Source organism: Numenius arquata, chromosome 4 (genome assembly GCF_964106895.1).
Source record: "Numenius arquata chromosome 4, bNumArq3.hap1.1, whole genome shotgun sequence".
NCBI lineage: Eukaryota > Metazoa > Chordata > Aves > Charadriiformes > Scolopacidae > Numenius > Numenius arquata.
Genome location: NC_133579.1, coordinates 10,191,093 through 10,203,907, shown reverse-complemented (window position 1 = coordinate 10,203,907; position 12,815 = coordinate 10,191,093). Strand labels below are relative to the sequence as shown.

The 12,815-nt window shown below is 39.7% G+C and overlaps 1 protein-coding gene across 1 annotated transcript; it reads right to left on the bottom strand.

Annotated features, from left to right (window-relative positions):
- Nucleotides 1-3,225: 3,225 nt before the first annotated feature.
- LOC141463883 (epidermal retinol dehydrogenase 2-like) lies at nt 3,226-12,815 on the bottom strand. Its single transcript, XM_074146551.1, has 6 exons — nt 12,486-12,815; nt 8,380-8,511; nt 6,723-6,822; nt 4,902-5,046; nt 3,825-3,947; nt 3,226-3,319 (listed from the first exon to the last, which is right to left on the bottom strand). Exons 1-6 carry the CDS (start codon nt 12,813-12,815, stop codon nt 3,226-3,228), a joined length of 924 nt encoding a protein of 307 aa, XP_074002652.1.

The following is a 12,815-nucleotide window of genomic DNA, read 5'->3' as shown; positions in this document are numbered from 1 at the left end:
ATTCTCTGCTTTCTGTCTCTTCTTCATCAGCTTTACAGAGAGGCAAGATTGCTCCCAAAGGAGAAAAAATGGAGATAAACTGCCTTCCAGTCCCATTTGCAGCTTCAGAAATAACAGATTTTCCCCTGCAACATTGTTGTTGTGTGGAGGAATTATGAATGAGATGAAAGCCTCAAAGAAGGAAAGTGTATGTTTCTCAGGAGTTGTAAGTAACTCTGAGATACTCAAGTGGCACACTATGTTTCAAAACACAAAAGATAAATTTATACTAAAAGATAATTTTATATTAAAAAAAACAGGAACAGCATCCAATTGCTCCTTCTGAACTTTAATAGGAAGGTCTCGGTTTACAGTTCTAGAATTGTGTTCAGGATCCATCACTTCTTTTCTGTACAAATAAAAAAATAAGGTAATTTTTCTGGTATTTTCATATAAAAGAATGAGTTCCTGATTTCTAGGGCTGATAAGAAGATCTAACAGCTCATTGTGAGACTTAGAAAGCATAAGCTTTATAAATTCTTTCTTGAGACAAGCAGATTAGCCAGAAGAAATGGAGCCAAAGAGTGCCCTTGGCTGAGACTGCAGCAATATAGGGTAAGGCTCTGCAGGTGGCTATGCAGGGTAGGTGAAATACAGCTTAGAAAATAAAGCATTGCTTCCTTTATATTATTCTTAGTCTTCTCATGTCCTGTGTATATAGATGGTAAACTTACAACTGCAAATGATTGTGGTAAGATTGGCATATTTTAGTTAGAGAAGCCAAAAAATAAAGGTACTGAAAGCAGAGCCCTTACAATGTGCTCTTTGGCTGCAAATATTCATCCTGACATACTAGATTTTTAATGATGGCTAGTCCATCAAATCTTAGTGTCACTAACAGGTAACTACTTCAAATGGGAGCCTCATTTCACAAAGCATTTTTAAAAGTATATGTGTCACCTTGTAAGCCCTGTTCATGAGCTCTGCAGCAACAAGCAATGAAGTTATATATTAAGCATATTCAGGCCTCCAGTCCACTCACAAATACAATGTCATGCCAGTTTGTATAGTCTCCTGTAACCATACTTAAAAACAATCATAGATCTAGAGCCAAATTGCAAAATTCACACAGAATACAGGAATCCCAATATTCAACATATTTGCAGTTAAGAGAAGCGGATTGTTATTTGCAGGGAGTAATTTAGACTTTGTTCCTGTCTCATTAGTATGAAGAAGAGCGTATTTCAATTACTGATTGCCTACAGAGTTTTTCAAAATGTAAATCAATGAACGTTGTTTTCCAAAGAGGCAAACTTCAGATAGCTTCCTCTGTCTCTCAGCTAAAAAATTCCTGGCAATATCTACAAGGAACTTTAATGAATTTACTGAATGTATGAGTACTTTGAAAACACTAAGATATTAAAAAAAATAGCTCTTTAAGTGGAGTGTGCACTCTTACAGGCATTTGTAGCTGCATGGGAGCTCTTATGTATGGGGTTAGTTAAGTACAATATAAATGTGGTGACAACTGTGGGCAACAGATGGACAGTAAAGGTTCTCTTTAATTCCTCGGTGTGGAGTTTTATAAAATATGCTTTTCAGATTCCCTATTTTGGTCTGCAAATTTATTTTTTTTAATCAAACATATTATGAATGTCTTACATTAACATTTTCTGAAAATTTGCAAGAGGATTGTTTTTTATCAATTAAGTACCAGCACGTACTTTTGTATAACAAATCTTAGAACTTCTGCTCTTGGGGATTTTTTTGTCCTTTAGGTTCTAATTTCATTTAGAGTTACCTGCAGGAGATGGGTGTGACTTTTCTTCAAATATAAGAAGAGATTTTGCCCAAGATCCAGACATAATTGCCCAGGAATAGATGAGGTATTCCTCCTGTCTATGTTCCTTTTCCCATGATTTACAGCAGAGTTACGTTTCACAATAACACACAGTCATTGAAGTTTCAGTCTCTGAAAGCAGTAAGGTCCATGCAAAGTTATTGCTTGATTGCTTAACATAATACCTATGTAATTGTAAATTTTAATGATTTTTCAAAAATTACTCAGAAAACTGGCAAAAAAAGATTGCTTGCACAGATTTCTCACAATACTTTTAAGTCCATAATTTTCTAAGTAATTTTATTAAGCTCACTGAAACCAAAGAGAACTGTGTGGACCAGTTTGCAGGTGCAGCTTCAGCTGCTGACTGCAGGGACCTAACCTGGGACACAACACCTTGAAGCCAATTATCTGGCCTCAGCAGGGTGCTTCAAAGCCGCAGAGGTGCCTGCAGAGTCAGAGAAGGGAGTCAGACGCCTATGGACTTCACCAGTGTTCAACATGCAGCTGCCTCCAGGAGATGCTCACCGCAGAGCCTGTGTCTGTAAACTGTGACTCTACTGTTGTAGGAGCGGTTTCCGAAATTTATGGAGGCAATTAATTACCACAGAAGTCATATCTGGAATGGATTTTTTCCTGCCTGCTTCTTCTGGTTGGGGGGGCTTCATCATCTCTATTTTCTGAGCAGGTCCATGATTTTTCTTTGCCACCGCTACAGTTTGACAAATGCTCTTTATAAGCCACAGCCTTTGATAAATGATCCGGTACTAAGCTCTAGCCGTGGATTAAAACCGAGGTGCACGCGTCTCACAGAACTGTGTTTAGAAAAGTGTGCTGTGACTAACGAGGAGCACGGTGAGCAGCACAGCACTGCACACACTCTGTCTGCACTCACTGCAGTTCTCTCCCCTTCCGGATACAGGCTCCCCACGCAGCTCCCCAGCCAGAGCACATCATCCCACTGCGCCCTTCTTCGTGTCAGCTTTGTGTGACCTGCAGTGCTATTTTGGCCCTGAAAGGGAAATACGTTAAATGCTTTGTGGTTTGTTTGTGGTTTTTTTTTTTTCTTTCTGCATGAACAGTAGTGCTTTTTTGCCGTGTTTTGAAATTTCGCTCAAAAACTGAGAATTCAGAGTATGAAATGAAGTCAACCATCCCTCCTTGGCGTTACTGACTTTTATTGAAAGCCCAGATAAAAGTAGCATGCCATCACGAAATGAGAGAGTGGATTGTGGCTAAAAATCAGTGATTAAAAGACAGTTATGAAGAATTAAATTGCATGCTGACAAATGTCAAGTACCATAGAAAAAGCAAACTTTCTGTCAAAGAATAAACATGATTCAAAATTAACTTTTGCTGAAAATTTTCAATTAGATGGCACTTGAGGTCTTCAGAATATTTTGGTTTTAATCCTTTTTCTTCTGACTGAAGGCTTTATCCAAACTGTTGGCGATCTTAAACCAAGATTCGAAGAGCAGTACCATCTTTCTAGGAATGAGACTGGTAAGACAAACACTGAGTTAGCCTTAACGTCTTTTTAGAAAAATGTACTCTATAAATAAAGAAATGGTAAAGTTGTTACATGTGCTCAATACTTCTCACGTCTGGCAATGACACATTTGGCCCTCCCATGTTACAACTGGGGGAAAATGAATGACAGACCAAGCCACTTTGTGAAAGCCCTGCCAGTGGTGGAGGCAGTTACTGGAGACAGACAGTTCTAGCCCAGGCACTGCCCCCACTGTACCATCCCAGGAAAGTTTTTGAAATATCTATACCCAATTATAGCTTAAGACATGCGTTAGAGACAGAAGTGGCCAGAGGAATGCTATTCCCCCAGATTATTAAAAATTAAACCCACTGTTGCTTCATAATTGGGTACATGTAACTGGATTGACTGCAGGAATACTAACTAAAGGACTGTTTTAACTGAACTTTCCTGTTGATTTTGCAGGCATATGGCAAAGGGAAGAAGGCAATGCTAGAAGATGAGTCACATTCTTACGTTTTGAAAGCAAGAAAATGTAAAGTTGGAGGCATGATCAGATAGAACTTTTCCTTCTGAATTGCATCCATGATCTTGCTGGCTACATACTCTGCATCATAAACAGGAAGAAATAGGGGATTTCTGGTAAAACAAGAAACAAAGCATTATGAAATGATAAAACTTTACTTTTGAGATGTATTTTAATACAGAAATAATTTAATTAAATAATTTAAGAATTTTTCCCCACCCCTCAAGTAATCTTGAAGAGGAGTCTCCAATCCTCTTTGTTCCTTCTATCACCAAAATAAATTGAAAACACTTTGGTGATATTGTGCATTTTAATGGCTAATGAGTAACTTTTTGTGAAAGCCCTGCCCAGACCCTAATGAAGTTAATGCCCACAGTGACTGCAGCATTGAAAACTCCCCACCTACCCCAGAGTATCTGCTGGTCAATGCAGGAGAGCTCTGCCCTCCGCACACCTCCTCCTTTTCTACTGTAGATGTTGAGGTGACAGCGAAATACACCAGGACCAGGCCTGTTTCCAGCCAGGAGAAAAGCTGTGCTTTGCACTGAAAACCCAAGATCACTGGGACTGCACCACTGCAATGGCTAATTCAGCGTCTGTGGCTTCTCCCATCACTACAACCCACCAGACACTACCACCACAGCTACTCTCACTCAGAGAAGTCCAGTACCTGCTAAGACAGATAGCGGGGTATAGTTAATAACGAGAGGCCACGGGTATCCCGACAGCCATAACTGTAATCACAGTGCCAAAATTACCTGGGGCAGAGAACCCCAACAGTGGCCGTTCTACCGACAAATACAGTTGCCTTAAATACTGCCGTGCATCCCTAACCATTCCTGGACTGCGAGGTTATTACCCAGTCCCTGTTGCACCTTAATTATTAACTGTACCCAAGACTTGGATTTCTTATGTCAAGAGACATAGTTGCATGTGCCAACAGGGCAAAAATATGGAATTGAAAAGCAAATCAACCTTACAATAGCTAGAGACTGAATACGGGATATATAGTGAGTAATGATTATTTTTTTACACATTAAATAGTACACGATCTAAGTTTTACTTACTGGCTTTGAAAACCTTTAACTAATTCAGTATTAATAAAATAAGGGCAAATGACTGTGGTTTTAATGCCATGTTTTCCTGCATGATACAGTTCCGAATGTAAGGCTTCCATCATTCCAAAGACTGCATACTTACTTCCAGCATAATCTGAAAAGTGAAAAAAGAAGAACTACCCAAAATATGTCAAAAACACCACAGTAAGTGTTATATACAAAGAATTTAATGCTTTGTAATACTATTTGGGCCTCGATATTACTTAGTTATATAATTAGCAGTCTTGTAATTAGTATTTTAAGGATGCTGTGCATATTGGTGATACTAACTCTGAAGGTTAATGGCTTTTCCCATGATCGATACACAGTTGTCTAAGGATAAGATTAATCCTTTCCAGAGGACTTTTTTTTCAGTGCACTATAGAGACATATAGGAAGATGAGTTTATTCAACATTTTATGTACATTTCCAGGTACTCATAGACAAGCCAGGCGTTCTTTCAGCTCAGAATGTCTTCACCCTTTAATATCACAGGTCACATTTCAGTAAGTACTATTTCTAGTGGCAAAATCTAAGTACCCTACTTATAAATGCTGCTTTAACCTATTACTTCTTCTTGTGATTTGCCCTGCAACTACAATACCGTTTTGTTTACCCAGGAAGACTCAACTTTGTCTGATTTTTATTGTTTGATGAATGTATGGAATTCCACCCTTGGAGGTAATCGAAATTCGCCCTCGCGAGGCCCTGTGAAACCTGATGTAAGTTGGGCCTGCTTTTATTTGAGAGTATGGATCAAATGACCTTCAGAGATTCCTTCCCACCCAAATTATTCTACAATTCTGCAACTGTAAGGACCTTATTTTAATATAGGATTTTACACGTGGTTCCCTAAGGCTTTTTCAAATGTGTGTGAAAATAGTTGCTAAATGCAACAAAATCCCATTTTGCTAGAAGAATAACTTCAAAAACTGGCATCGGAGACAGTTTGTTATTCTTCAGAGATTCACCCATAGTGGATGATGGAACCATACAACCTAAAAACGCGTAGGTGCTAGGGTGTAAAAAGTTATAATGTGTGGATAGGCAGGTCCACTCTCAGAAGCTTTACAGGTAAATGATGAAAGCCAGACATGACCTATTATCAATACTGAATGTGACCCAACGATAACGGGTGGCAAATAAACACTACAGTAACACCATCAATCAGCAGAAGAAACAAGAGTTACTTATTACACTGAAGTTCACATTCTCATAGGGTGACCTAAGATGTCAGAGAGGCTTGAGGAGAGAATGGGCAGCAGACCCAGGCTGATGAAGTAAGTCAGGACTGTAGCACTCAGCTCTCCTCAGGGAAACAGCTGAGAATACAAAGCTGTTAAATAGCTTAAAACGCGGATAATTCAAATTAATTTTAATGAAAATTCTGCCCAAATTCCTTCCGGACCCGCAAACCATTTTCCAACTAAATGTATAGTTCCAGGTGCAACCCACGTGTATCTCAGGACTCTGAACATTCATCTGCAGAGAACCTGGCATAAGAAAGCATTAGACAACCTGTATGCAGGGCTCCCTCCCACTGCACACGTATGAGCCGTATTGTCCTTCTTCTGTGGAGATAAGACAGGCTGCAGCCAGACAGTAAAATCTGCAGTGAGCTCCCTGTGCCACTCAGGGAACACGCCACCAACATCCTCTTCAATACTTCAAAAACCTTTCGTATCTGCTGGATCTTCCTGCGTGTTCAATGCTTAAGCCAAGCATTTTTGAGATCCAGGAAAAGTTATTAGCGTGTAGGTCTAATTTGTGATGGCACTTGATGACACTAACCTGACATTCTGTAGACTCCCAGCAGTCCTGCTGCACTGGCTGTGCTAACCAGGTGTCCACGGTTCCAGGTCATCATGGCTGGAAGAAAGGCCTTGCAAGTCTGAAAGATGTATTAATAAAACTCTTTATAACTTGACATGCCAAAAATGTTGCATTCCAAATTAGGCTTTACAACTGGGTTTGCTTTCTGGGGCTTCAATACACAAGAAGCCCAACTGTAAGGATCTCTGTAAGAATTTATAAACAAGAGACAGCGTTTCCTTGAATGACTGCCCTCTATCTGAAGATCTGTCAGCGTTAAAATCGTGTAATTAAAAGCAGCAAAGTTTGTATTTTCTCTGCCTCCCGGTTCCTCACGGTTTGAGCCTATTTGAGACCATTGCCAAAGATTTGGTACACAAGAGGGAGCTAGAAGTCAACACATCAAGGGGAACTCAGCTGTCTATGGATCCTGTGTGTTACAAACTGAACTGCCTGGCAGCTCCGGCACCCGAGACCATCACTGGGGGTGATACTAACCATAGAAGGAGGATGCTAGTGTTTTACGAGGGGAAAGATAAGAAAACAGACAAGAGGATTAAAAATATTTTTTTTTCAATAGCTGAGCTATGCTGCAATGTCTGTTCGACTCCAGGTGTGTGTGCCTAGTGCATGTGGTTTTTGGTTGAGGGCACTGTCCTCCTGCTCTTTGTCCCTTCAGACCTATCAAGAGGAACATCTCTCCCAGTCCCTTTGCCTCAAGTATTTGGAAGAATGATGCACTGTGGGCTGGGAAATTTTCAGAGGCCTTCTATCTGTAATGATTTTCCATTGAGAAATGTTACTTAGTGAGGGAGTTGCAAGGCTATATATATTTTTCCCTGATGCAGGTTGCTCACTCAGGTATATAACCAAGAAATGCAGGAGCTGGGCAAGAGTAACACTCCCTCACAACAAAACCTCCTAAAGGTCAACTGAGACCCCTAAATAACAGCAAATTCCTTCAGAGGTATGAAAACAAAGCAAGGGTAATACATAATACCCAGATTAGTATTCTATATACGTTAAGCAGATGGTGACTAGGAGTGAAAGCACAACCTGAAGACTGACACCAACATGTGCATCATGGAACCATACAATCATTTAGTTTGGAAAAGACCTTTAAGATCATCGGGTCCAACCATAAACCTAACACCGCCAAGTCCACCACTAAACCATGGTTGTGCCTCCCTGAATGCTACAGGTCTATTAGACAAAGCCTTCTGAAGCCAGCAAACATCAGGAGCAGGAAAGTCACCTGCCATCATATCAGCATGTTCCTCTTGTTCCAGATGTTCCTCTTGTTCCAGATGTTCCTCTTGATAGGTCTGAAGCTGACAGCTTCAGCCACAGCTGTTACAGACAGGCCGTGTTTCACGACATGGTTGCACAAACTCTTGATTTATCAGAGTGCCCGGGCAGGTTCGTGTTAACATTGCCGAGACATAGTGGGGAGACCATCAATCTAGTGTATCTCCAATTATAGAGCAACTAAAAGGATGTACCTTCCCCCACACATATCTTCCCCCCATCCTTATTCCAAATTGGGTTCCCCAGGCGGGTCATCACTGTGGTGATTTTCACACTAAAATACTTGCCTGTACCTTTCGGTCACCCAGGAGAGAAAAAAATACATTACCCAGACTTGAGAGAGGAAGTTGACTCTTAAGGTCTTTTCAAAATCTGCGTCTGCAATGTCACAAAACTTTTTCCCAAACAGTATGCCAGCGTTATTGATTAGAATAGTAACATCCCCAACTTCACTTCTAACCTGAATAAAGAACGGATAAACAGAAAGCTTTAGAAGGTATCCTTGCCTCTTTTGCTTCATTTGTGAAAATGTTTAGTGATATTTGCAATTATACATATCTCTACTTCAAACATAATTATTTAAGAGCTCTTGTACTATATCAGATCAAAGGTTCATCTAGACCCATAGCCCTTGTGTCATGGTGGAAAGCAGTAAAAGAAGGACTAGAATTCTAAGGTCTCCTCCAGCATACTCTTCAGCTTTTCACACTCTGCAGTTTAGGTTCTTCCTGAGAGCAATAAGGTATCTATATCTTTGTATTTAATATATCCCCATGGATTATTTCCCCCCACCCAGCAGTTGTCTAATTGCTTCCTGAACTCCAGAATACTTTTGGTTTTCACAGGAACCTAAGGTAATGAGGTACAAAGCTTTAGTGTGCACTGTGAGCATGCTTTAATTGCAACCTGGACATTTCTTGTCCCCTATTTCTGGTATTGTGAGAATCTGTATTCCTCAGCCAAGCCTGTTCAACCCTTTTTCCAGATCGTTTCTATTGAACGGGAAAGAATTCAGTGCAGATCCCTGGGGGATACCAGTCCTTGAGTACAGAAGCACGTACCATGAAATAGATAACATCACTCGGCGAGAAGGCCAAAATCACCATTTGGGTTTGTTATAAAAAGATTTTGTCCCATGATTTGGATTTATGTCAAAGCAGATGGCCAAGATTTACTTATGGTATTAAGAATCAGGCTCACTGCAGAGATTTCTGTGCTAGAGGCAAGTGGTTATTTGGTGTCTCAAAAATTATGGAATGACTGCAAAAACATAAAAATCCCAGATATACTGCTGTCTGGCAATCTGGAAATAGGTGCTTGGATCCGATGCCCCAACATTTGACCTTCCTTTGCCTCTCTCAGGGCACCTTAGTGTTCAGTGAAGACTTGTTTGATACTCCTCCAGCTGTGTCAGGCTTTCTCCTTGCCATAGACAAGCAGGGCTCAGATACGAGCACCTTTCCACCCACACAAACGAATGCAAATCTAGATGCTGCTGAGCATAGCAGGATCCCCTCCTAGATGCTGCTGAGCATAGCAGGATCCCATAGCAGATATACCCCTCCTTTGTGGGGTATATCTGTCCTTTCTCCCCACTCATACCTTTTAACTACTGTGTCAGTCCAGATGATGATCCTCTTTTTCTTCACATGACAACATAGCTTCCCCAGCGGCAGCATTTTATTTAATCTTGCTTCGACCCTTTTACTCACTACCCCAAAAAATGTGGGAAACTTGACTTCCATTTAGAAAAAGTCAAACTGATTATTCTTCGTTATGTGTTTCTTCAGGTATCTATTAGGGGGTTGGAACTTGATCATCTTTAAGGTCCTTTCTAACCCAAACCATTCTATGATTCTATGATTCTATTGATTCTTCTCTTTATTATCGTTTCTACCAATTTTCTGTAAGACAGGTTTGTAGTTTCTTTGTGTCCTCTCAAGTGCTCTTTGAAAGTGGCATATTTCCTACCCTTTGGTCCTTGGTCACCTGTAACAGCAAAACACGCTCCATGCATTTCTAGCTCATCAGATCCATATCTGATGTCCTTCAGAACTCCCAGGTGGACACTGCCTGATCCTGAAAATTACTTGCTGTTCACTTCACCAGTTTATACTAAAATCTCTTCTTTAGGGACTTTGATGATCTGATTTGCTTCCTAGAAAGACAGCTTCTGTTATGGGAAAATATCTAGGTTTTTCTGCAGTGAATATACCAAATGAAAGCAATTAATTTAACTTTTCTGCTACTGATTTATCTTCAGCGTCCAAGCTCAAGACTTTCCGTACCACCAATCAAAAAGTTGCAGGTATTTCCAAGAGTAGAGGAGGCCCCTAGCTGAAAAATTTCTGGCTCCATCGTGACTGTTCAACTCATGCAAATACCTACAAAGACGTTGGTATTGTTAACAATAATTTAACACCTTAACAGCAATTCCTGAATTTTAAACAGCTCTTTTGATTTTCTGCTTGTAGGTCAGTCTGTGCACTTCAGAATACTCTTTGCTGATACGGGCACAGCAAGTTCTGCAGGCGGGAGCCCTGCGGCTGATTCGGTTAATGTGTTTGGAGACTGAGAATTACTTGAGTGCACAAAACAAACATTTGGAGACTCTGTTAAGCCAAGAGCAAACAAATCCTTTCAAAATGTTCAGCATCGACAGGAAAATCCAACAGAGACATTTACTTACATAAGCTTAAACTTTGGTTTTTTGGTGCATGTCTTTGTAAGAAGCAGATATCATTTATGGGAATAGGGATTTAATGCCAATTTAAAATGTTATTTTTTTAAGAGATCCGATCTTGGTAAATTCTAAAGTGTTTTTTTTTTTCTTGCAAAAAAGCGATTCTAGAATTGCTGTTTAATGTACAGTGTCATTCCAAATAAAGCTCCAGTGTCACATTTGAAGTACTGACCACAAGTTGTTCAGACTGATTTTTTCATCTTTATCGCTGGGAAGCGATAAGGGATATTAAGATTGTTGAAATTACTGGGATTCTTCCTGCAAAATTGCAGGAGTCATAATCAATGTCTCACGGAGTGAGGATCAAATCATCTGTGCTGCCCAAGTAATTGGGAAGGATCGTCCTCCTTGACCACTGTGCGTTGGGTCAGTGCAGAAGACTCAAACAACTTGCTCCTCTCTGCAGACACACTATTATAATACGGTATATCCTTGCCTGTGCTGCACAATTAATACTATGATACCACTTGATCTCTACATCTACAACCAATGGCCCCAAATGGTATTGTTTTTCTGTGCCTTGTTAGTTGGCTGTACCCCAAATGGTGCCAGAAAGTATGGGTAAAATAATACCTTGCTGACTGCAAGCACGAGAATTGCAGTTCCTGATACTTACTTCTTTTCATCGGGAACATTTCTTGAGGAAAAAACATTTATTTCAAACTTTGATAGCCGTGTTCAGAAAGAATTAATCTGTTTTGGTTAAAATGAAAAACAACAACCACAAAGCAAAGCGCCCCTCTGACAACTCATAGAAAATTAATGTTAAATTTCAAGGCTATTCCAAAACAATGTGTCAACATTCACACGTCATGAAATATTTTAGATAATTTCTCTGATGTATGCCTTCGGGCACAGAATGTGAAAGACGTGACTTGAGAGTCATGTATATAACTACATATACTAAGAATTTAACAAAAGAAGAATTTATCCTTGTATGAAATGGCAGGGTGGGTAACTGGATTATAAGTGAGCTTATGTTGGGAAGTATTTTCAGGCAGTACATAGTTAAAGGACAAGTAAAAATTAATAAAGTTAATTTAATGTCCAATTTCTGGATTCTGATAATAGAAAAAAAAAAAAAGTTTACAAAGCGTAGGTCAGCACAGAAGAACAGCTTCATTTAAAACGGAGTCTTCTCTATCTTACTTTCCGGATGGATTGACCAAAAAATAAACTGAAGCTGAATCAATTTGACTGGAGAGCAGCCATGTCTGGTGACATTTTGGAAACCATTACACCCCATATCACCCTTACAGAACTACGGATTTCTAAACAAATTGACAAAGAAGAGGACCCCTCCTTACAATTTCCACTGCTGTTTTATTTTTTTTAATTTATTTTATTTCATGATATCTTAAAGAAATTTTAAAGCCTATACAAGCTGATACATGGAGCTAACCTCTGCTGTATGTCTTACTGTACTCTTAAAAGTTACCATCTCACAACAAAGACTGGAAATTGATAAATCTCCACAGAACAGATTAAACCCAGTTACTTTATTGTGAATGTAGTTTAAGTTCCATCTAGAAGTTACTTATAAAAAAGAGAAAGTCATTGCCCTATATGGTTACTTCCATTTAGTGAACAGTGCAGTTTCTAAACAAAAAATTCAGTAGCATATACTATTAAAAAGAAGCAAAAAAATGAGAAGCAAGAAGCCAAATCAGAAGCCAGACGCTGTATCTTACCTTGTCTGCCTGTTCATAGACCTCCTCCCTGTTGCTGCAGTCGCAGTGGTAGACAAACACTCGTTTAGCTCCGTTTTTTTGGGCTAATCTGCTCGTTTCTTTGTTACCTTCATCATCAATGTCCCAAAGAACCAAGGTTGCTCCCAAAGGAGCAAAATTTAAGGCAATCTGCCTCCCGATCCCGTTTGCAGAGCCAGTAATAAGCACTATTTCCCCAGCAAAATTTTTTTTGCGTGGAGGAAATATTAGTAAGAATAAATTCTCAAAAACTAAAAGAATTAATAATTTCAGGAACCGTAGTATCTTCGGGATGCTCCTGAAGTTGAACAT

What these genes read in the sequence shown, in the direction of transcription:
- LOC141463883 (XM_074146551.1), bottom strand. Translation starts at nt 12,815, where the DNA reads ATGTTCAACTTCAGGAGCATCCCGAAGATACTACGGTTCCTGAAATTA. An exon ending in GGGAGTCTACAGAATGTCAG is followed by an intron (nt 5,047 to 6,722) that starts GTTAGTGTCATC and finishes TTCACTTTTCAG; the next exon opens with ATTATGCTGGAAGTAAGTAT. An exon ending in GTTAAAGGTTTTCAAAGCCA is followed by an intron (nt 3,948 to 4,901) that starts GTAAGTAAAACT and finishes TTGTTTTACCAG; the next exon opens with AAATCCCCTATTTCTTCCTG.